This window comes from Leishmania major, chromosome 34 (genome assembly GCF_000002725.2).
Source record: "Leishmania major strain Friedlin complete genome, chromosome 34".
NCBI lineage: Eukaryota > Euglenozoa > Kinetoplastea > Trypanosomatida > Trypanosomatidae > Leishmania > Leishmania major.
Window position 1 is genome coordinate 513371 of NC_007286.2, and position 22895 is coordinate 536265.

At 59.1% G+C, this 22895-nt stretch overlaps 7 protein-coding genes across 7 annotated transcripts; all 7 read right to left on the minus strand.

Moving 5' to 3' along the window:
• Positions 1–465: 465 nt before the first annotated feature.
• Positions 466–1947, minus strand: LMJF_34_1140 (conserved hypothetical protein; the record flags this gene model as incomplete). The annotated part of the gene is made up of 1 exon (XM_001686155.1): positions 466–1947. One exon carries the CDS (start codon positions 1945–1947, stop codon positions 466–468), a length of 1482 nt encoding a protein of 493 aa, XP_001686207.1.
• A 756-nt stretch (positions 1948–2703) lies between these two features.
• Positions 2704–3861, minus strand: LMJF_34_1150 (conserved hypothetical protein; the record flags this gene model as incomplete). Its single annotated transcript, XM_001686156.1, has 1 exon — positions 2704–3861. The coding sequence occupies one exon, from the start codon at positions 3859–3861 to the stop codon at positions 2704–2706; it is 1158 nt and encodes a 385-aa protein (XP_001686208.1).
• A 1549-nt stretch (positions 3862–5410) lies between these two features.
• Positions 5411–6025, minus strand: LMJF_34_1155 (conserved hypothetical protein; the record flags this gene model as incomplete). Its single annotated transcript, XM_001686157.1, has 1 exon — positions 5411–6025. The coding sequence occupies one exon, from the start codon at positions 6023–6025 to the stop codon at positions 5411–5413; it is 615 nt and encodes a 204-aa protein (XP_001686209.1).
• Positions 6026–7418: 1393 nt separating this feature from the next.
• On the minus strand, positions 7419–8771 carry LMJF_34_1160 (conserved hypothetical protein; the record flags this gene model as incomplete). Its single annotated transcript, XM_001686158.1, has 1 exon — positions 7419–8771. One exon carries the CDS (start codon positions 8769–8771, stop codon positions 7419–7421), a length of 1353 nt encoding a protein of 450 aa, XP_001686210.1.
• A 5557-nt stretch (positions 8772–14328) lies between these two features.
• On the minus strand, positions 14329–16326 carry LMJF_34_1170 (conserved hypothetical protein; the record flags this gene model as incomplete). The annotated part of the gene is made up of 1 exon (XM_001686159.1): positions 14329–16326. The coding sequence occupies one exon, from the start codon at positions 16324–16326 to the stop codon at positions 14329–14331; it is 1998 nt and encodes a 665-aa protein (XP_001686211.1).
• A 2682-nt stretch (positions 16327–19008) lies between these two features.
• Positions 19009–19785, minus strand: LMJF_34_1175 (conserved hypothetical protein; the record flags this gene model as incomplete). Its single annotated transcript, XM_001686160.1, has 1 exon — positions 19009–19785. One exon carries the CDS (start codon positions 19783–19785, stop codon positions 19009–19011), a length of 777 nt encoding a protein of 258 aa, XP_001686212.1.
• A 459-nt stretch (positions 19786–20244) lies between these two features.
• LMJF_34_1180 (conserved hypothetical protein) lies at positions 20245–22020 on the minus strand (the record flags this gene model as incomplete). Its single annotated transcript, XM_001686161.1, has 1 exon — positions 20245–22020. The coding sequence occupies one exon, from the start codon at positions 22018–22020 to the stop codon at positions 20245–20247; it is 1776 nt and encodes a 591-aa protein (XP_001686213.1).
• Between the last annotated feature and the right edge of the window lie 875 nt (positions 22021–22895).

The window sequence follows — 22895 nt, forward strand, 5'->3', positions numbered from 1 at the left end:
AGGAGTCTACACGCGCCAACAACTACGCAAACAATCGTTGCACAAAAAACAAAAAGCGGAAGAAGAGAGTAAGGTAAGTGGAGGAAGGGTGTAGGTGTGGGCTGAAGCGCGAAGGCGTGTAAAGACACCTCAACGCCGACACGATTCGTGTACACGGCGGGTGGCGATCACCGCTGGACCACCGCGCTCTTTCTTTGCCTCCCCAACTTCATGACAGACGCAGCACCAACACACACACACACACACACACACACACACACATACACATGTGTTTTATATCGATGTTTCGTTGAGAGGGAAGCAACAAAGGCTTGTGGGATGCTCTCACAGTACGGGCGGGAGGGAGGGAGACGAGTTCAGATGTGCAGAGATGCTTGCCGGCGCACAGGCGCACATACATCACGCGCGCAATTAGGAGGAAAGTCGAGCTCTACTGTCTCCATCTCTCTCTCGGCCTGCTCGAGCTTATTCACACGCGATGCGGCCGCTTTCCACGTAGACGTCGATCTCTTGCAGAGCGTTCAGAACTGAGAGGTTCGATCGCAGCAGTGCGAGATGGTTACGCTCCGCCGGCGACACATAAAGCCGCGCCATGCGCAACACCTGCTGCACTGTCGTGGGCACTACCAAGTCCGTGCGCATAGCTGCACGCATGAAGTCTGAGATGACCTCGCGTGGGGTGACGGCGGCCTGCCACATGTCAGCCACCGTGTATCGCAGCAACACCGCTTCTGCGTTTGACCGGTCGGGAGCCCACAAGAATGACACTGGCCGCACCGGTGAGAAAACCTCGGAAAAGACGTCAGGCGCTGCTGTCTCCGCCGGCGGCGACACGGGATCGCAGGTTCGGGGTGGCCGCCCCCAGCAGCTCGTCACAAAGCTCATCTCCGCCTCCATCGCAGCTCTCGATGCGCCACAGTAGAACATCGCGGGGTTGTCGAGCAGCCCGTTCGCGGACATCAGCCCACCGCAACCGGTGCGTAGAGCCGCCTCCATCGCTGTGCTCACGTCCGTCACACCGCCGTTCAGCACCACTGGAACGGAGAGATTCTCGCGAATGAGCTTGACGGCCTCAAACTGCACTGCAGTACTAGAGTGGCAGGTAGGGGTACGGCCGTGCACCGTCAACCAAGACACACCGGCTGCCTCGCACTGCCGCGCAAAGTCGACGCTGCGGCGCAGGTCATCTTTTATCCGCATCTTCACTACACACGGCAGAAATGGCGGCACGGCACTGGTGCAGCTGCTGTACTCACCGCCGTTTCCGACGATCATTGGCGCCGTGCTGCCGTCTGGCATGGCGTTGCGAATAGAGCGCACCATGTCCGCTACCCGCTCTGGTTGGTCGAGCAGTGCAGCCCCGATTCCTTCCTTCATTGCCCACCGCTGCGGACACCCGCAGTTGAGGTCGATGCCGTCGCAGTACGGGCGAAGTAGCAACGCAGCCTGTGCGGCGGCAGGCCCGCTCTTGGCGGCGAGCTGTGCGACAAGCCGATTCTCGCCTTCGTACCGTGCAAACTCGGCGTGCCGCGCATGCGGCGACTTCACGAAGCTCTCCGCCATGAGCATGTGAGTGTAGCTGACGCGCGTCCCCCACGCTCGGCATACTTGGCGAAACGCCGGCCTGCTACACCGCACCATAGGAGCTTGAATTAGGCAGAGAGAGCAGTAGAGCTGCCGCCAGTCGTGCGATGCGTTGCTGTCGGGAGAGTCGACGCAGCGTTGGTGGCACTTGCCCTCCTCTTCAGCCGATGTGACGTGCTGCTCTGCAGGGGTACGGTGAGACCCGCACGATATGGTTGCGTCGTAGTCGCGAGAAAGGTTCACCAACGCAGCCGCAACTGCTCGGTCGGCCCCCGCGATGAGCGCTGGCAAACACACGCTGCGAGGCAGGTGATGAGGGTCTTGCGCCCATGCGCGCTCGTACGATGCCCAGTGGTCGCTCATGGTCTGTGCAGTGGTGGTCAGGCGCAAGCTAAGGAATCGAATTCGGAATGCAAAGGGAGACGGCTGTGGCGAGGGACAGAGAGAGTGCGGAAAGCGAGAAAACGGGAAGCCCACGGAGACGCACACACACCCCTACACACACATATATATACATATATATATTTATTTATATATACATGTGCAGAGAGAGAGAGAGAGGGGCGCTCAGTCCGCGCAAACACGCCACCTTCCCCACGCGGAAGCGACACCAACGTGAAGAGCCGCACATGCGAGAGAAACAAAGGAGGCGAAAAGGGGTGGCGTCATCGCCTAAGCATCCGTGCGTGCCTACGTGCAGGGTGAAAGGCGGAGAGGCGGATAACGCCTCGCCTGTTGCTGTCACGCAAAACGACAAGCGAAAAACCAAGCTGTGAGCGCAACTTGGAGGGAGGGAGGGAGGGAGGGGGGCCGGTGAGCGTGTCGCGCTGTGCAGCTCGTCTGTCTTCTCTTCTCTGTTGATAGATGTGTGGTTGCGGATGCTGAACACGTGAACGCAGACGGCTTCCTGGCGAAGACATTTGCCCCCGTCAAGGTGAACAGCATCCCTCAGACACACATGCATGCACTCACGCACGCATCAGCAGGTATTAGCAAGAGAACAAAGCCTCTATCAAGTGAGACCCCTCACCGTGTGACGTGCGCGGCACGCAACGCCAGAGCGACTGTGGCTTCTCTCCACGACGAAATCGATCAGGCAACACGCGAAGAAATACATCGTTATGTAAAGCGGCGCTTCTCCTGCACATGCGCGTCAAACACCAGCTCGCCGGAGGTGAAGTCCGTAAACGTCTCCATGCTCGTTGTCTGGTAGCTCGACTTTAAGATGAACTCTAGCACATGGTGTACCTGTGTCGGGTCGTTTACGAGAGTCAGTTCCGCAGGGACGCTCCGCGCCCCTCCCTCTCCACGGTGGTCGTGGCGGTTGGCTTCAGTTCCATCCGCGGCAGCACTGCCTGCGGCCCCCGTCGCCACTGAACTCTGCGTGCGCGGCCGAATCATGCGCTCGTTTGAGGTTCGAATGATGGGGAACCGCCACTCTGCTAGCGGCCGCTCGTGAGCCATACGCCACCGCGTCACCTCCTTCGACAATAAACGCACAGAGAGCACCATACCGACTTCATCGCGGCCCGCAGTCCATGCATCGCCGCAGTCGCTGTTGCAGCCGGCCCCGCTGCGGCCCCATGTTGCGGCGGTGGCGTCCGACGTGGGGCTACCCACCCCAGAGACAGACCGCAACGGGGACATGGGGGAGCCCGGCGAAGGGAGTGCCTGCCGCAGATCAACGGACTGCAGAAGAGCCCGCGGCAGCTGTTGTGACGCCGGAAGGCTCGCTGTGTTGCTGCTGCGCGCTAGCCTTTCTGCTGTGTTCTCCCCTCGTGAGCCCGCCACAGCGGTACCGCCTTCTACGATACCGCTGTTGATGAGCACCGTCGCGCTGGTCAAAGTGCCCTGCCCCGCTATGAGCGCCTGGCTGGAGAACGACAGCGAGCTGGAAAGGGGGAGCCGAGCCAGCCGCTGCTCGTGCTCCGACACAAGAGCCTCGATCTCTTCCATCACGCGATTGTAGGCGATGGTGATCGTAGGATTGTGTGTCTCGCGGACGGTGATGTGCACGCCTCCGAGCTTGTGCAAGACCTGCGTCACGGGCACAACAAACGGCTGCTCATGTTGCCGCTGAAGCGCCGCCAACTCAGCTGCCTCGGCGAGGGTCAGAGACCGCGCGGAGGTCTCCGGGGAGGCGTCGAGGGACCCAGGAAACGCCGCTGCCGTCGCACCCGTGGCTAGTCGGAAAGAGGCATCCTGCTGCTGCGACTGGTTCTGCGTTGGCTGCTGGTTTTGCATTGTTGCGGGATATCGGCCCCAAAAGCTCGACATCACAGACACTGCAGAGGTTAAGAGCGTGGTGGCCGACGGCGCCGCCGCGCCGGTGCTGACCGCGCCGCCAGAGCCGCGTGACGCTACGTGGTCGCGCAGCGTGGGGGGGCGCGGCCCGACGGGGGATTGGAACTCGATAGAGTAGAGGATGGCGTACAGGAGGGCGGACAAGGCTGAGGGGGTGACGCGGATAGGCCGCGGCGGTGCATCGGCAACCGTAGGCGATGCTGGCGCCGGGGCGGACGCCGCCGATGGTATGTAGCTGAAGACTTGGTAGTTCATATCGCCAACGCGCCTGTTTGGTATGTTTGCGGAAGCAGCAGGATGCAGAGCCCTCGCCGGCGGCACACGGTGAAGGGTGCCGCGAGAAAATACAAAGAGAGCAGAAGATGGCGAGTGGAGCCGTGCCGGCGCCGCACAGCGGCCCGGTTGTCAAGAAGCGCCAACCGAGCGAACTAGAAGGTGAAAGCACGAGCGCGAGCCGCCGCTCTGCGTTTGCGTGGGTGTGCGTTGGCACCGATAACCACCTTTCTACAAGGAGCAAGCGTGCGAGAAAACCGGAGGGAGGGAGGGAGGGGTGTAGTGGTGGTGGTGGTGACGGCTGTGGGTGGTTGGGTGGTGGTGGTGGTGGGGGGGGGGGAGCAGAGAATCTATCGAGAGAAGGTAGAGGAAAAGAGGAAGAGAAGTAGGCGTAGGCGCGCAAGACAAACACATAAGCAGACGTACACACGAAGAGCAGCAAGCAGAGGTGAGGGGTGGGAAGAGGAAAGACAAGCAGGGAAAAAAAAGAGCGAGTTGGTGGGTGGAAGGTAGCAAATCACTGGATGGAAAGACAGGTAAGCAGAAAGTAGCTGCTGCGTATTGGTGCACGCATATGTGTGTGTGTGTGCGCGTAAAGAGCGGGTAGGTTTGGCAGAGGTGTGGGATGCACGTCCGCACACGTAATGCCAAGCGCGACGCGTTCAGACGATTAGCGAAAGGAAGAAGAGAACGGGATGAAACAGACATAGGGGTGCGGCCGAGAGGCCAGCGAGCGAACTCGAGCAAGGGAGTGTAGAAAGGTTTGGGGTGGAGAGGGGGCCGTGCAACTCCCACGTATCCCTCGAGCACGAGTATCGCACTCAGTGACCCCCCCCACACACACACACATCGCTCGCGTACTCGCGCATTCAATTTGTGAGCTCGACCGCCTGTGCTGGAGCGTCCCCGTATGATTAGGACGCACTTGGACACGATCGGCCCTTCAGTGGGTGTTCTGTTTTGCATTCGCTTTGTGTCTTCCACCAGCCGAACGCCTCGTGGTGCCCAACAGTCCTCTTTTCTTCTCTTCTTCGCCTCCATGGCAACCCCCCGGCGACGTTTCCTGCGCGCGCATGCTGGCATGACGGCGACGAGGGGACGAGGGAGCGGCGGTGTATGTGAGTACACGGACGCAGCGAGATGAAGGGGCAGCTTTCAGTGCAGCTCCAACGGAAGCAGCGAAAACACATGCGCACGCGCACACGGAAAAGAGATGCCTCTCCACAGATGCGATCAGAGGATTCGCGCTTCACTCCCGAGACTCCTTCTCCAGCACGGCTGTCAGTTGAGCACGGGTGCCAGGGAACATGACCAGCACCGTCTTCTCTCGCGACGTGCCGCCGCGCACTAGACTGACTTCGATGCGATCAGGAAATGCCGCCGCGGGGGGCGGGGTGTTCGACTCCTCCGGCTGCTGTGAGCTGCCAGCACCACTGTGCGGCATCGACGACGAGGCAGAGCTGGTCGCTGCCACATTCCTCGACTTTCCTTTTTTTCCCGATTTCTTGTCTCCGCCGCTCCTGCTCTTGGCGGACTGGGCTGCAGTTGCACTGGCCGCTGCATCCGCCGCTAGCACCGTCGCATAGGAAGTGCCTTTCACGTACCCAGCGTGATCTGCCGTCATCGCACGGAAGCCGCGCTCGATCAACTCGTCGAGGTAGCGGAGGAGCTCCGCGTTCGCTTGCCCTTCCACCGGTGGGGCCGCAATGCGCAAGTCGGCTTCTGTCAGCACCGGCGTCAAGGGTGCAGCAAACGCAGATGCGCGTGCGCTGGGTTTGGCGTGCACGGTGAGCAGATACTTTCCTGGCTGCACCTGGACTAGGCAAGGGAACATGCGGTGCACGCAAACCCGCGTGGCATGCATTCACAAGCACAGAGAATACAGGAGATAAGAGGGACGAAGGCGTATACCAGTGCCATTCGACTTTCTGATGATGCACCTGCACCACAGGACACAAGGAAGCGAGGTGCCACAGAGTGTGAGAGGTGATGGACAGAACAGGACAGTGCAAGGAAAGGGCAATCGTGCTATACAGAGCGAGCTGGGCAGGCATCCGCATGCTCAGTGATCAGGGTAGCAAGTCGCACGCAGCAGTCTCGCTGAGCATCGATACCCGATGTCACTTGTCTTGCACGCGTGCCGTTTCATCCTGCGCCCTAGGTCTTTCACCGACTACTTGCTTCAAGGGCAGCTGATGCGAGCCCGCACGTGCTTTCACCTGCGCTATCACGAGCAGCGTGAGTGGTCGGTTCACGTTTGCATGATTCCTTTCCTCTCTTCTACCGTTGCAGTGCGGGCACAGTCGTGAGCGGAAACAACAACAGAAAAAAGAGGGCGCCGAAGGGACCACTCGACCGCCAAGGAGGACATTCATCATCGCGAAAGAGGCGACCACGAGAGGTCAGGGCCGCTGGGGAGTGGGACAGAAGTAGCGAACTTGTTGAACATCGGAGAAACACTCAAGGATGCACAAATCGGTGTTGGGTGGGCGGGTAAGGCGCATCAATCACAGAGAAGAGCGCTGCCGCACTTGTCGAGGTGCGGCATTGTACCCTCCCTCCAACCCCCTTTGTAGGGTAGCACTGCCATGACTCTGCACCTATGATTTTCGAAATAACTACACACACGCACACGCACGATGGGTAGTCCACCTGTACTTTGCTTCGGCACCCACTCGTGGCAGCCCTGTGCCCCCCCCGCTCCCGTCCACGCTAAGAGAGCAAGCTCCTCGAGTCCAACAACAAAAAGAACGCAAGACAGAAAAAGGATGCAGAGCACGAGAAGCGTGACGCACCACACCCTCACGTAGAGGTAAAGGCACTCCTGACCACGAGGCAGCGCCGCAGAAAGCAGCGCTTCCAGATGTGAACGCCGCTGCTACCGCACGCACGAAGCTAACCTACGAAATTGACACCATCTTCACAGCGTAAGCCACTTCCGGCCAATCTATCCGCCGCCATCGAGAGTTACCCTCGCTGATGACCCGATTGCAGCCGCAACTACATGTCACACAGGCGTAGCCTGTGGCCTCTTAGTCTTGCGAGTGGCACACAATATACCGATCCATGGCAATTCGGTCCCCACCTTCACTAGACCCGTGTGCCTCTGCGTGTGTGTGTGTATGTATGTGTATGTCCGCCACCGAGAGACACAGAAAAAGGAGGTGATCTTGCGACACACGTACACCCTCCTCCACTCATCTACCCTCGACTCGTATCATCGCCTGTTGCTCGTGTCGCTATCCTTCTCGGTCTGCTCACTTTTCATGAAGGGATGAGTAGAGGTCGACCGGCTTGCGTCCCATGTGATCGCGTCGCAGCGGAATCAGGCCCTCGTCGTTTTCCCGCCCCTCCTGGAAGTTGTACTGAGGCACCGGGTAAGCCGTCTTGCCTTCCTGCGGAGCCCGCTGCCACTTCGGGTAGGGGATGGAGCTGTACACCATGTCCATGTCATTGGCCTCCTCCAGCAGCGCCGGCTTCTCCGGCTCCAGCACTTGCGCCTCCTCCTCCGCGGTCGCCGGGCGCTCATCAAAGACGGCGCGCACACCGAAGGGAAAGTCCTTCTCGTAGGCGAAGCGCCGCACGTACTTGGAGGTGCGGTCTTCTGGCGTGGTCTCTGGGTGGAACATGTCGCCTGGCAGCAGCACTGTGGCCACTTTCTCCTGCCCATGATGAAACAGCACAGGTACCACCGTGCGCGGCACGTCGCGGTTTGTCTTCTTGGTGACATCCGCAAAGGTCGGGCACTCGTTGTGCAGTTCTGAGAGCGCAATCACGTTGGGCGTGGGCATGTTCATGATGCCGGCGTTGAAGCGTGCGAGCGCCTCCATCGGCGACACCCACACAAGCTTCTCGCCAACGGTGGAGAGCGTGTACTGAACATCCGGAATCTTATTCAGCGTCACAACGTAGCTCAAGTTCGCGAAACGGAAGGTTTCGGTAGTAGGGGTGACTATCGTGCGAAATGGCATCAGCTGCGAGAGCGTCGATTCCATAGGCAGCTCAAGCACATCCATCAGCTGCCGCATCGCCTTGGGGTACTGGTTGCAGATCAAGAACCACCGCCGCGGTCCGGGAGGGCCCTCTACCTCTGCCACCACACCGCCCTCCTCTGGGATCAGCAAGAGGTTTGTCTGCACAAAGAGCGCGCGCATTGCGGCTAGGCGATGGTGTAGGTCGGCCCACTGTGTCGTCACACCGCGCCGTCGCAGCACCTTGTCCCAGTCCTCCGACGTGTCCTCCATGGACACGGGAAAGGAGGGGAGGACAAACTGGTCCTTCACGTACTGCCCCTTCGACTCACGGTACATCATCAGGACCTTGTAGTCATTGTCCTCGCCAGCCGCGACCTTGGCGGGGTCAATGTGCTTGTTGTGACCGACAAGAATCGTCGTGGCGGCACGGCGCGTGGGGATCGGCTCTCCCAGCTTCGGCTTCTCACCGTACTCGCGGTCGGCAAACGGGACCGGTGTGGACCAGTAGTCCTTGAACTGCTCTTTGTACGGGCTCTGTTGAACGTCCAACAGCAGGTTGCGAATACCGGGTTTCGCACGGAAGTCGGGGCTCTCTCCCGAGACGTTCAGCAGCAGCCGGAGGAGCGTCCTGCGCATGACTGCAATGACGTGCTACGCGCGGAGCGGGAGATGCCGGAGGGCGCAGGGAGGAGAATGGTAAGGGCAAGAGGAAGTGGTGAGGGAAACATGCACGCACGCGCTCCCGTACGTGTAGAGGCTGGCAAAGAAAGAAGGCAAACAAGCAAAGACGAAAGACGACCAAAACCGCAGCCGACGCCCCCTCTCTGAATAAACAAAAAAAAAACGGAAAGGGAACGCGTAGGTGTAGTTTCAGCGCGTTCTCTGCGAAGTGCCGGTGTGCCGCGTGTACGTGGGCGTCTGTGTGAGCCGAGGACGTGATGCCAAGGAGCGGTGAGAGAGTAATAGAGATGAATCAGATGTCCCAGACGCCAGCCACCGTACTACTCGTTGGCCTCTACACACCACACACACACACACACACACACACACACAAGCACGCGCACGTGAATTGGCAATGGCCGTGACCACAGATCTGGCTATCAGCAAACTACTGGACACGAAACAAACGATATGAGGAAGGGTGTGTGCACCTCAAGGCGATAGAGTGAGGGAGGGGGGGGGCACGTTGAATTTTTGTCTCCGTCGATCCCGGAGGGTGGTGTTGGTGTTGGTGGGGAGATGTGCGCACAGATACAGGCAGACTGACAGATAGGCAGGTATGTGATTGACACGGCGATAGGCATACATGATCTTTGTGTTTTTTTCTCGACATCTGTTGAGGTTGTGAAGATGCACCACACGTGTGTGTATGTTTGCGTTGCCGAGGTACTCACTTCTCTTGTCTGTGCTACGACTCGTTCAAGAGGAGAAGGGGGAGGATGGCAGGTGTGGCGCGCTGACGGAGAGAAGAGAAGGGAGCGAGAGGAGAGTGGCAAGCACGACACGGGAGAGAGGGAGATCAGACAACCCGAAAAAAAAGGATGAGTGCAGCAAAATCAGCAACAGGGCGACGACACCATCACACGTCAGCTCAGCGCTGCCGCTTCCCATGCAGCAGGTGCCAGGGTACACGTGAAAGGCCGCAAGGTAACAAGGAGTATGATGCGAGCGCAGAAGATGGGCACCAACACAAGTATTGTGCACCTGCACGTCTTTCTACTTGCCGGGCTTTGAGCCGCGTCCGCCGTGAAGAAGAGAGAGCCCCGTACATATGCAGTCAGGAGGAGGTGTGGTTTGCGTGTGTGCGGCGCAGAAGCGGCAATCCAAAACGCATCATTGCGGCCGCTCTGCACCAGCCGCTACTTCAGTGCCTTTCGTTGTGGTTTGGCGACGTATGGTTATGCGCGTCACTTGCATGAGTCGTGACGGGCGAGGCAAGGAGCGGCAGGCGAGACACGACTCGAGAACGGGTTACCGTGTTGAAACAACAACAAAACAAGCACAAAACAGAGGAAACAGTGGAGGACAACGACGCGGTGAGGAGTGTTGGAGGAGACAGACAGAGAATGCTGAACATGCGTCCTGGTGCCCACAATCACACACACCCACACACACAGAGAGAGAGAGAGAGAGCAACACAGACAGAATTGGTTGGCATACAGGAAGCGCCCAAACAGCCGTCCTGACACGAAAAAAAAAGAGGCTGAAAAGAGGGGGGGGGGGGTAGAGGTAGAGGTAGGGATAGGGGTAGGGGTAGGGGAAGAATGAGAAGGAGCGGCTGCCCCATGGAAGTTGGTTCCCTTTGAAAGAGTCACTCGCGTCATGTACCCAGGGAGTGGGGCGATCGCGCACACATACACAGACACATACACACACGTGAAACTTTCTCTTTGGCAACGCACTGTCACCCGACCCACCCCTCGCGTATGGTCCTGACGTAAATCTTGCGCATCTCCATCGCTGCTCGTGGGCTTGCCCCCCTCACCTCTTCTCTTTCCCTTTTTTTTTCGCTCCCCCCAAGCACACCCCACCTCGTTCCGGTTGGCATGCCTTTACTGGTGCACTGTGCTTCCTTCGACGAAACACGCGGCCTCTTCGTCTTTCGTTTTTCTTGTTCCCGGCAGCGCCACCCCAGCCTTCGCCATTTACTAGAACACGAATACAAAACAAGAAAACGGCTGGACGTTCCTACACACTCACACACGCGGACGGGCACCACGCAACTGACACCCCAGAGAGAGGACGCGGCGCTGGTTATAGAGCAGACTAGAAGAGGACCGCTCCACTGCCGCGAGGCTTCGCCGTGTAGCCGCCCCTCCCTTTTGATCTCCCGTTCATGCTCAGTGTCACGCGGTGTTGGAGCTGCGTTGTGCCTCTGCATCACCGCCCTCCCTCACCCGTCCACGCCAGCTCTAGTAGTCGCGATCGAAGCGCGAGCGCGAGAGGGCGGAGCGGCGGTCGCGGTTGCGGTTACGCTCATTCCGCTCCGCGCCGGAGATGCGGCGGCGGCGCGGGGCCGACTTGACACCGCGGCGGTCATTGTTGTCACGGTCTCGACCGCGTCCAAAGCCATCGTTGCCGTTGTCACCACCAAGGGCTCCACGGCGGCGGCGGTCCGCGCGGTCGGCGAGACGGCGGCGGCTGGCGCCAAAGCTGCCACTGCCGGCGCTCACTGCGTTGCCACCGCGACGGCGTCCGCCGTCAGTGCGGAAGCGGCGACGTCCGCTCTCGGGCTTGTTACCTCCAGAGCGGTTGCCGCTGCCGCGAGAGCGACTGCCACTGGTGTTGTTGTTATTGTTATTCCGCTGACGCTGGCTGCTGCTGCCTTGGCGGTTGACACTCTTCTTGTCACTGTTGCCACCAGACTGGTTACCGCGGTGACGGCGGCGGAGCTCCTTGTCGATCTTCTGCTCCTTGATGATCTCGGAAAGCGGGCGGTCAGCGATCTCCATGATGGCGGTGAGTGGAGGCCGAGGAAAAGGTTGCGTGGAACGCAAAGTGAGGGACCGGCGGCAGACCTCCAGAGAGGCGGAAGCACAAAGCGAGGACGAGCCGTAAAACTGGACACGAGGAGAGGCGGCAGTGTACAGCGCTCCGGTGTCGGGCTGGGGCGGAGGAGGGGGGGGTTAGAAGATCTATGGTTATCACAAGTCGCGCAGAACAGAATGCGAAAAGAACGCCACACGCATACTAACGAAGCCGAGTGAGTGACACAGAGACAGTGCGTTAGCCAAGACAAACACGGACAAAGACTGAGAGGAAAGGAGAGCGACGTACAACCGGTAGAGCACCGCGGTGCGAGGAGGTTGACAGGGAGCACGGCAGGAGAGTGAGGGAGAAAAGAGGTAGAGGCGGAGGGGGAGGGCGGAGAAGCTTGAACAGTGCAGAGAAAACAAACAAGAACCTCTGCCACTCCGTGCGATGTCCAGCGTGTGGGTGCATGCATGTTTGCATGTTGTGCACGGCAGCGGTAACAGTCGTGTCGTCGCGTGCAAAGCCAGATAGGGAGGGAGGGGGAAAGGACCGAAAAGGGAGGCGTTGTATAAGTGCTCAGGCAATGGCAACAGTGGAGAGTCGAGCCGCGATAGCGAAAGAGACCCGGCACGTCTACTTAGAAGTAGCCGAGATTCGACGGTGGCGACGCGATGGTGCAGAAAGGTGCTCGGGGACGTTTTCGACAGGACACCGGCGATCGTTGCAACTGCGGCAAGGAGGCTACAAAGGTACTGAGCGGCGAAAGAGTCACAGACTCGATACGGCCTCTCCATCACTTCTCGTATCTTGCTTCATATTCGACTTTGAAGTGTGTCCTTGACAGAAAAGTTGCTCAGGGTGGCTGTCTGCCAACCTCGAAACGGCGCGGACGCCGTTTCCCACGCTTGCATCTCGTCCCTGCTCTCCCCCCGCCTCACTCCCACAACTCACACGTTTCGCGTTCAGCGCTCGCACCGCCAAGGATTCCTGCGAGACGCGGCGATGGCGCACGCGAGCGAGGGAGAGAAGTGGATACGGGGACGACAGTGAAGGCCTATGCAAACGTGTAGTCAAAGGCGGAGAGGAGAAGCATCAATCCCTCCCCCCCTACATGCGTCAGGAGACACGGGAACACCCCTGATTGAGAGGGGAAGCTAGTGCGCAAACGGCGAGCGAGCTCTCCTTCCCTCCTACAATATAACGAGGAATGGGAGCCAAAAGCCAAAACGAAAAAAACAAAAACAAAAAAAAAACGCTGCGACATGTAAAAACAAACAAAAAAGGGGAGAGAGACGCAGCCAAAACCCTGACCTGATGAGCGGAGGTCGCATGATTCCGCTGCTGACGTCTTTCACGCCGATAGAACAATATGGTGTTCAGGCATCCTCACTCTCTCTCGCCTACACTTCACAAGCAGGTGGGTACGGGCGTGCACGCATGTAGCGCAGCAGCACAGATACACAACAAAGCATACTCGCAGAAAAAAAACGATATATTTCGAAACCGCCCACAGAGGAAACAGAAGACACGCGGTGGCGGACCATGCTGAAGGGGGGGGGGGAGGATTGCCACACCCCGAACGCAGAAAGAAGCAAAGACGGCGCAACAGAGCAAGATGAGCAATCATGTTCTCCAACCATGACGATCAGCCAAGGAATAGCCGCAGTGCCGACAGAAGGGAAGCGCACGAATATAAGAGTACGCGAGAACCGTTACTTCCTATCCATTCGCTCACATGTAGCATGCGCTCAACGCCACTCTACCCGGCCCCGTCCCCTGGCCGGTCACAGGCCGCGTCTGGTGGTGCAAAGCAGCCCTGGACACGCGCGCCGCAGCAATGCGCCGACTCGGTCACCTTAGAGCACCGCCCCCGCATCGCAGGTCGCCTCACAGCGGCTCCCATCATGCCGGTCGCCACCCCTGCTGCATCTCCCTCGGGGTGACACTCAGGCTCCCCGCACCAGCAGGCAGTGCGAGGGCCGGGGGGTGGGGTGGGATACGTTCGAGTCGCACGGACACGATGCCCATCACGTGGATGGCACAAGCGTGTGCACGGTCGCAGGTCGCTCCGACGCAACGCCGATCCAGGACATGGCCGCCAACATCGGTAGCCATACATCGCCCTGGCCACCCCTACGTCGTAGGCGCTTGACCCTGTCACCACCAGAGGTGGCTGGGCATTTAGCAGGGGTTAGCGGAGGCTTGGCTTCCCCACGCACAGGGAGTGGGGACACGCTGAGCCCTGTGATACCACGCACTGACGTATGCCCCACCCCTTTACCACCGGTAAGAGGCGCAGCTTCGTTTTTGCCTTCAACGTCTGCAGTCCACCACGCACAAGCCGACAGACGCACGCGTACAGCCACAGCGCCCCTACGCCCGGTGGCACGGCGGCCACATCCGCGTGGTCGAGAACGAGCCTTCCTGCCGCTGCACCGGAATGCGGGTTACCTAGGAGAGTAAGCGTCTTACAGGCCCCTTTAAGTAAAATGGGTGGTGAAAGAGGCGGAAAAGACAAATACAATACCACAGAACGTGTGCCCCACCACACGCGCAGACCTGCAGGCACTCGATAGGAAGCACATCATCATCTCGGCCACGTGGACGCAACAACCACAGAAAAAGAAAGCCTGTAGCGATTGTGTGGCCCCTCTTCTCTTTCTCTCCGCTGCGATCTATCGGCACAGAGGCAAGCAAATACAGATGGCCTTCCCTCGCTTCAGTTTAGCTGCAGTGTCGCCTGGCATATTTCGCACTGACGGTTGGTGCCCTGCTGCTCAAATGTGCATGCCGGACACTGCACCCTGATACTCCGGCTACGATCCGGTTCAGTGCCGGAGACACGCGGCACCCAAGCCGGTTGTGCGCCTGGCTTGTTTGGAGGAGTGTCGGAGGGGTACCTGTACGGTTCTGCGCACCCCGCCGCCATCGTCGTGGCTGCTCGCTGCGGATTGGACGCCGGTGCTGTGGTCGGCCGTGCCGACGTGTTCGACCACAGGTCTCCTGTGTAGTGCCTCGGTGAGTGTTTCGGCTCTCTTTGCTGAGGCGGTTGCTGGTAAGGAGAGGCAGCAGGAGGCCGCTGGTACACAGGCATCTGCTGCGAAGGCACTGGGGCATAATTTACGGTAGGGTGCATTGCGGGCGGGGTTCTGAAATCCTGATGTAGTGCATTGTAACTAGTGTTTAGCGAAGCAGGGTGCGCAGGCCCTCGAACTTCTTCCATCTTCAGCACAGGAGGGCTGCTGCCAAGGAGCTGGTAGCTGCCACGCTCGTTTTCCGGCGTCGCAGAGAGCTTCATGCCGCCGGTGGGTGCACCAGGAGCAGTCGAGGGGCCCGCCTCACTCCCCGAGGGCTCACTTGTACCGCCACCTCCGCTCGCGTTCAGCATGTTGCTGCGCTCCCGCTGGAAACCCTCAACGGCCAGTTCCTGCAGCTGCTTCATCAATGACGCGTTCTCGTTTTTCACCCGCTTCAGCTCCTGCTCCAGCTTGCGCTCCCTCTCCTCTGACTCGATATCCTTGATCAGCAGTAACGTGCGGTTCTCCTGGACTGTCTCCTCCTGGAAGTCGAGCATCTCCTCCAGCAGCCTCTCGATATCCTTCTTGTTCAGCTCATCGTTCGACAGCAGCTCTGCCATGCGGCGCTGCATCGTTGTGCGGGTATCGTTATGGCAACCGAGCATGCTCACCCGCTCCTTCATCAACTGAATGTTTTCACTCGACGTGTCCTTTGGCTTCGCTGTCGCCTGGCTCTCTTGCTGCATCAGCGCCAAGCGGGAGATGAGGGAGGTGTTTTGATCTACCTGTTCACGCAGCCGCCGCTCCATCCCTTCAGTCGCGTGCATCACCATCTTCTCGACATGCGCCTTGACCTCTGGCGCGTTTAAGTTGATGCGCTGGCTCTCCATGGTCGCGGATACTTGCTCCCTCTGAAGAAGGTCCGCGTTCGTCTCGCGCAGCTGGGAGCATTCCGCCCTCAGCACCTCCATCTTGGCTTGAAGGTCGCGCAGCTGCTGCTGCGCTCTGGCCTCCGTCTCGCGACACTCCTTGATTTCCTGCTGCTGCAAGCTTACTTGCCTTTCCCAAAGAGCAGACTTGGCCACTGCGTCTTCCTTCGCCGAGAGCAGCCGCTCCTCAGCCTCCCTCAGCCGACTCTGTAGCTCTGTGGCCTCCTGCGTTGATTTCAGCAGCAGTGTCTCCATTTCCGCTTTCGCCTGGTTCAGCTGCGACTGCAAGCGTTCCCGGTCCGCGGCCTCTGCGCTGCTCTTCTTCGCCTCCTCGGATGCTAAACTCGCCCGCTGAGTTGCCTCCTTCAGCGCCTCCTCGCTCTGCTTCAGCTCAGCCGTGAGATTTTCGATGCGCTCCTCTTTTTCGCGCGTTGTGTCCTTCATCTCCGCCAGCTCCGTGCGCTGTTTTTGGACTTGTGTGAGCAGTTCATGCAACGACTCGTTAATGTTAGAGAAACGGTCGTTTGAGGTGCGGTGAAGGTCTAGCTGGTTCGCCTTCTCGGTCAGCTGCACGCGCAGCTTTGCAACCTCGGCTTTGAGACTTTCATTCTCGCATCGGAGGTCGTCCAGGGTGAGCAGCCCGGTGCTTTCCAGCTTTTCACGCAGCGACTCTAACTCGATCTTCAGCACCTCGTTTTCGTAGACCACCTGTGAAATGAACGACGAATCCACTGAGTCGCGGTTAAGCACGGAGCCCGTCGGCGTTTGCATGGCTACGTCCGTCGCTCACGCGCCTGCGTATTCGTGTGCGCGACGATGCAAGTTGGAGGTGTGGAAGGGTGAAGGAGCGCTCTTGAATGATCGTGGGTGCGCCACTCGCGTTCGACTTGGAAGCAGTGATGCGGGTAGCGCGGTGAGGGGGAGGGCGGAAGTATGCAATCTTTCAATAATAGAGAGGATGAGCAAAGGCGGAGGGAGCACGCGCAAGCAGAATAACAACAGCAAAAAAAAATATGAGCAGCAGGGAGTCAGATACTGAAGATACCGGCATGAGAAGTCAATGTCAGTGTGCAATGCCGGTCAGCGTAGGTGGCGACGATGTGTGCGGTCGCCGCCTGAGGCGTGTATGTGCCACTGTCCGCAAAGGAGCAGGAACGACACCTGGCGGAGTAAAGAAAGCGGAGGGGGAGGGGCGAAGCCTATGGAGAGACACGTGCCGGCTCACACGCTTCGATCTTTCCACAACGCTGAAACGGATTCCGCCCCGCGTATCTGTGTGTGTGTGTGTGTGTGTGTGTGTGATCTGCGATGGCGCAAGAGAGAGAGAGAGAGGGAGGGAAACGAAGAAAGGCAGAGTGACAAGAGTGCGATGAAGTCAAGCTTCGAAACACGTCACAGTAACATGTAAATGCAAACAAAACGAACAAAGCTTGATGGCGTACGCAGGGCCTTTTCGTTGTGTGAAGGCCACAGCCGTAGAGTGGAGTGTGTGTGTGTGTGGGGGGGGGGAGGCCTGTGGCAGTAATCACCGCAACTGGAGAATCAGTAATAGTAATAAAAAGCGCTAAAGGTAAAAGCAGACAGCTACTCCAGGAGGGATGGGAGGAGGTGTGTGTGTGTGTGGGGGGGGGGGGCAGCCGTCGAAGCAGCAGCAGCAGCAGTAGGAAGATTCCAGTGGGAAGGATGCAAGAGGACGTGGCAGAGGAATGCAACGCGACAGGGGGAAGGAGGGAAGGTAGCAAGATCGTCACGTGGGGGAGACGGGGGCGAGGGGACTAGCAAGGGATATGCCTCGCGTCAAAGACATCGACAGCCACTCAAGCAGTCATGTGTGGACAGCTTCCGTACCGTTCGCACCCGTTCTTCTTTGAAGGGGGTTTGCAGCGGTGGACGAGTGTGCGCACGCGGCCTCGTCCTGGCGCATAGAGGCAGTGAAGAGTGAAAGAGAGAGCGCTATAGAGCACCTGCGTAAGTGCACACAGCGGCATCTTGCTATCTGTTCTTTGCACGACAACAGCTCCACACCTCCCTCTCGCACTGCAGCCCTTCGCGTCTCTCCACCATGACTGGACTGCGCGCTGTTTCGAGGGTCGAAGACTGTAAGTGGGTCCGGAGTGATTTCGCCCGCTTGGTGGGTTCTTTTCAGAGTGAGGAGAACACCAAAACATGAGTCCCTTTTCGCTTTTCTCAACGCGCCGACTCGCTCACATGTAGCATGCGCTCAACGCCACTCTACCCGGCCCCGTCCCCTGGCCGGTCACAGGCCGCGTCTGGTGGTGCAAAGCAGCCCTGGACACGCGCGCCGCAGCAATGCGCCGACTCGGTCACCTTAGAGCACCGCCCCCGCATCGCAGGTCGCCTCACAGCGGCTCCCATCATGCCGGTCGCCACCCCTGCTGCATCTCCCTCGGGGTGACACTCAGGCTCCCCGCACCAGCAGGCAGTGCGAGGGCCGGGGGGTGGGGTGGGATACGTTCGAGTCGCACGGACACGATGCCCATCACGTGGATGGCACAAGCGTGTGCACGGTCGCAGGTCGCTCCGACGCAACGCCGATCCAGGACATGGCCGCCAACATCGGTAGCCATACATCGCCCTGGCCACCCCTACGTCGTAGGCGCTTGACCCTGTCACCACCAGAGGTGGCTGGGCATTTAGCAGGGGTTAGCGGAGGCTTGGCTTCCCCACGCACAGGGAGTGGGGACACGCTGAGCCCTGTGATACCACGCACTGACGTATGCCCCACTCCCTGATCACCACCACCACCACCACCATCACCCCCGTCATGAGGGAGGAGGGAGGGAGACATTACAGTGATGCGGGGGCATGCGAAAAACGAAAAGAAAGCCAGAAAGACGAAAATGGAGGAGCGTGGTGGGCACCAAAATACGGAAGGGTGCGCAAAACCACCAACGCACACTCATCAGCAATTGCATTCCGTCAAGAGAGAGAGCGAGCAAGCAACTCGCCACAGTCGTAAAGAAGGCAGAGCAGACACGCGCATCCCGACAGCCGTGCATGCGATGCGCAAAACGACGACAGCGAAAAAAGAAATAAGAAAGGCAAACTCCTCAACGTTTAGCTGGTATACATGGGAGGAGGCAGCGGTACGGGGTGGCGCCGGGCAGCGAAGAACAAACAGCGAACCGTCAACGAAGAGATATTGGCGGGAGATGAACGACCTGTCGTTCGGTACATTGTATGGAAGAGGATTGCGCACGGTACACATGAAAGAAAACGAGGTAGAAACATCTGGAGAGCGAAGGAAGCTCCTCTGAAAAGCGATGATCAATGATGTATAGGGTGCTGGTAGGGAACTGCACGTGTTACACATGCAGATGCTGATGTGTCACGCGGAGGCGAAGACACTGATGAGAAGAGGGTCGGGCGAGGATAAACTACACCGTGCGTGTGGCAACATCAGGTGCGCGCGATTCGCCAGCGCTCGCTACGTTAGGGTGGCGCAACTCCGGAGGTAGCAGGGGGTACCGCGCGCGCCTCGCCATCCTCGGCGTCAGAGCCGAACACACCTCCATGGTTGGGATCATCAACGCCGGGGGTGTTCACCGGAGGCGATGTGGGCGCTGTAACTGCGCTCACACGCATCTCAGGAAACGCCTCGGCGTTTGTGAAGTCAGCGGACGCGTACCCGCGGAAGAGGTTCTGCGGCAGCGGCCGCGACGGCGGGCAGCGCACCGCCGGCCCACGTCTCGGTATAAGCGCCGTCTTCAGAGGTGTATACCCATCACACCACCACTTGCCCTGACACCCCACCACGTACACCGCCCCGAAGACGCTAATGGCTGAGAAAACGCCCAGTATGACAAAGCAGCTAATCATCCACGATGAGCAGCAGTCACAGGAGCCAATGTTGCGCTCCCACGGATCGAGCATCGGCTTGCACGTGGTGGCGACACCGCACCTGCAGCGATACTGAGCTGGTGCACTCTCGGCACAAAAGTACTCGCCATTGAGATAGACGCTTTTGGGTGCAAACAGGTTCAGATTGACACCGTAGTTGCCGAGGTCCTGCAGCTGCGTGCACTGCCGCAGCTGAGAAGCGGCAGAGAAAGTTGGACGAGAAACCCGGTAAGCCTTTAGATCTGTGCTGCCATTGCTGCCGTTCACGGGACGATGGTGGAAAAGGAGAACACTAAGGAAGAAGAGGAGGGCTGCGGTGGTGGTGGTCCGTCGGCACCGCCGCATGACGCGTAGGTGGTCGGCGGACATGACTTTCCTCCTTGTGAAAATCCGCTATGCTGTGTGTGCAGCTCCTAAAGCTTGTACGGATGCGCGAGGGGGAGGAGGGTCAGACAAGATGGGAAGAAAGGAGAACAAGGGCAAGAAAACCACGTGTACTACAGAGCCAGACACAAAGGAGGGCGGGGTTGTCGTGCTCTGAGCTTGTCCCATCGGCGCGCCAGTCGAGGAGAGAAGGGCCGACATGCACCCGCCTACCTCGAGGACGGAAGGGCACATATGAAGACCGGCCGGACCCTCTTTCTATTCAGTTGCACGCACCTCTTCATTTACGGAGAGAGATGCGCCACGCAAGCCTCATCAGACAGACACACACATACACACATCAGCACACACAAACCGAGTAAGATGAATATACATATATATATATATATGTATGTATGTATGTGTGTGTTCACCGTCACGTGCCCGGCGAGGCAGCCGGCAACTCTATAGCCGCTGCAGGAGGTCATCGAGGGTCCCAGACCCCTCCAGGATGTCCTTGTGCGCATCATGTGGCAAAGAAGTCGCTGCTGAGTCGGCTTCGACACAGGTGGCTAGACTTGTTCTGTGCATGCACCACTGCAGCTGCGCATTTCGGTTCACTACCAGGACAGTTAGCTGCCACAGAACTGGCCCGCAGAGTATGGATTCCCCTGCTATGCCGATCGCAAGAGCAGCCCCGCGAACTCCTTCATCGCCTTCGATGCCGCACAAAGCATTGCTTGCGGCGCGTTCCGCCGCCCTCTCGCCGTGAGCACAATAGACTAACGCCGACCGCCACTCGTACTGTGGCGATCGCCTCACCTCTTGCACAGGGGGCAGGCGTGTCACGTGAGTCCCGGTGAACGTCAGCCCTGGTGAGCCTGCGCGCTGCTTGGTCTTGGAGGGCAGCGGATGTGCTGCCATCGCCTGCGTGACAGCCGAGTGCACGTGCGCGCACCAGCTGCGGTGCACGAGAAACGACAGAAACAAAAACGCGCTGGTCTTCAAAAATGTCGCGTGCGCCGTGCGCTGCCCGCTGCTGCCGCTCTCCCCGGCGGACGCATTGGCACCGGCGACAGCAGCGGGCTCCGCAAGCGGCGTCAAGGGAAGCGAGAAGAGGGGGTGAAAGACGCCGTCCGTCATCCACGCCGACTCCTCCTCGTACAAGAACGTCTCTGAGACACAGGACGCCGTCGAAGGCGTAGGCAGCGGGCTTGCATCCCTCTTTCCAATGGGATGTATCCATCCTTCAAAGGCATCAACGGAGACGGCGGCGTAGCGAACGGGAGCGGTTTGCGCTCTCGCCGCCTCGGTAGTGGTCGAAAGCCGCTCGCATAGCACAGCGCCCGCTACAATGGCTGCGCTGGCTGAACTCACTGCTTTCCCTCCTCGTGTGGTTCCCCCCTGTGCTTCTTCCCTCGCCCGCTTCGCTCCTCCCGTGCCCATCAGCGCGGGTGGGCCTGCAGAAGGGGTGAGGGCGTACAGAGTTGCGCTGCTTTCGTCTTCGACAGAAGCAGATGGAAGACTCTTAGTTTGGCCAGGGGTCGCTTGCACGCGAGAAGCAACACAGTGTGCCACGACCTGCGGCAGGACGGAGACCACAACCGCTTCACGGAACAGGCGTGGTGCAGAAGGAGCCGCCGGCTCTTTCGCCTCATGGAGACTCCTGCGCCACGGGAGCAGCTGCACATCGCGGTACTGCACCAGCGTGAATCGTGCAGCAGAGGTGCTGGCGGAGGCTTGCAGTGTCAGCACCAGCTGCGCCACCGTACGGAGCAGCACTGGCGAGGGAAAGATCAACTGAGGCGATGGCGGGGGAGTCCTGGGCGAGTCCTTGAGCAATGAGCCGACTGTCTGCTCCGCTGCATCACCTGGCGGTGCTGCCGCAGTGGGATCCATGTGCTCTTTACAGCGGTGGTCCTCGTAGTCGTGACGGTAGGTGTGTTGCGCCAGTAGCGATCCACTGGGGACAAGTCCGTTGAGCAGCGCCGACGCAGTTGCTGCCCCCTCACCCGACCCCATCGCCGGCGCGGTAGAAGACCAGCGATGCGCTTTTACTCGCCTCTCCGCTTGCACCAGTGCTGCTCGCCGGGCAGCCTCAAAGCACTCGATGGATGGAAAGGGATGTAGTGCCTGCGCGCTTATGCACACGTGCGGCAGCAAGGGGTCCACATCGTTGCCTACCCTCTTGCACGGCGCCGCGGTATCGCTGCTTATGGTACGCTCACCCACGCCTGGCATCCCGTTTGGCGGCGGTGTAACAAAGCGCAGCTGCTCGGCAGCACGGGTGTAGACGCTCTGCTCGGAGATGGAGGCGAAGCGGTGCGGCAGCGCGCCAACGCGGTACAGCCCGTCGCATTGTGTTGCGAGACAAATGTACGGCGACGCCGCCGAAGGAGTCGCGAACGCGTTTTGCCGCGCACTTGCCGCGCTCATGCTTGGCCAGTACGGCTTTGCTCCACGTGTGCACTTATATGCGTCCGTGTCTCGAGAGAGAGAGAGAGAGAGAGAGTCCACACGTTGGCCTTCGCACGCACACGCAGAGGTCTCGCGATGGGGGGGGGAGAGGAAAAGGGATAGGGGAGAAGAAGCGCGAGATGCGGCAGGAAAGGACATCAAACCATCATCACCTGCCCGTCATGCGCATACACGTACACGTACATACATCCCCTGTCTCTCCAGCACCAATGTGTGGTAGCAAAACGGCAAGGAGAGAGAAGCTGGCCAGTATGCATCGCTACCGAGATAGTCGCACCCACACTTTGTCGTAGAGAGTGCAGATAGCGGACGATATCACTCTCTCCTGCATGTCAAGAGAATGGCATGAGCGCGAGTCATGACAGGAGCCCCTTTACGCTCTCTTGACCCGCCTTGTGCCTGATTCGTTATTAAGAGTGTGTCTTCATATGTTTCCAGAGTCGCGCCCGTTCTCTCCTGGTCTCCCTTTCGGTTCTCACCACAATGTCATGGGGAGTAGCTTGCCAGGACAGAGGTGGTGGTGGTGGTCGTCGTCGTCGTGAAAGCTGGCGAAGATCAAGATGACGACACGAATGCGCCAAAGTTGTCTTCTTTGCTTTTCTTCTTTTGTGTGCGTGTGTGTGTGTGTGCACATTACT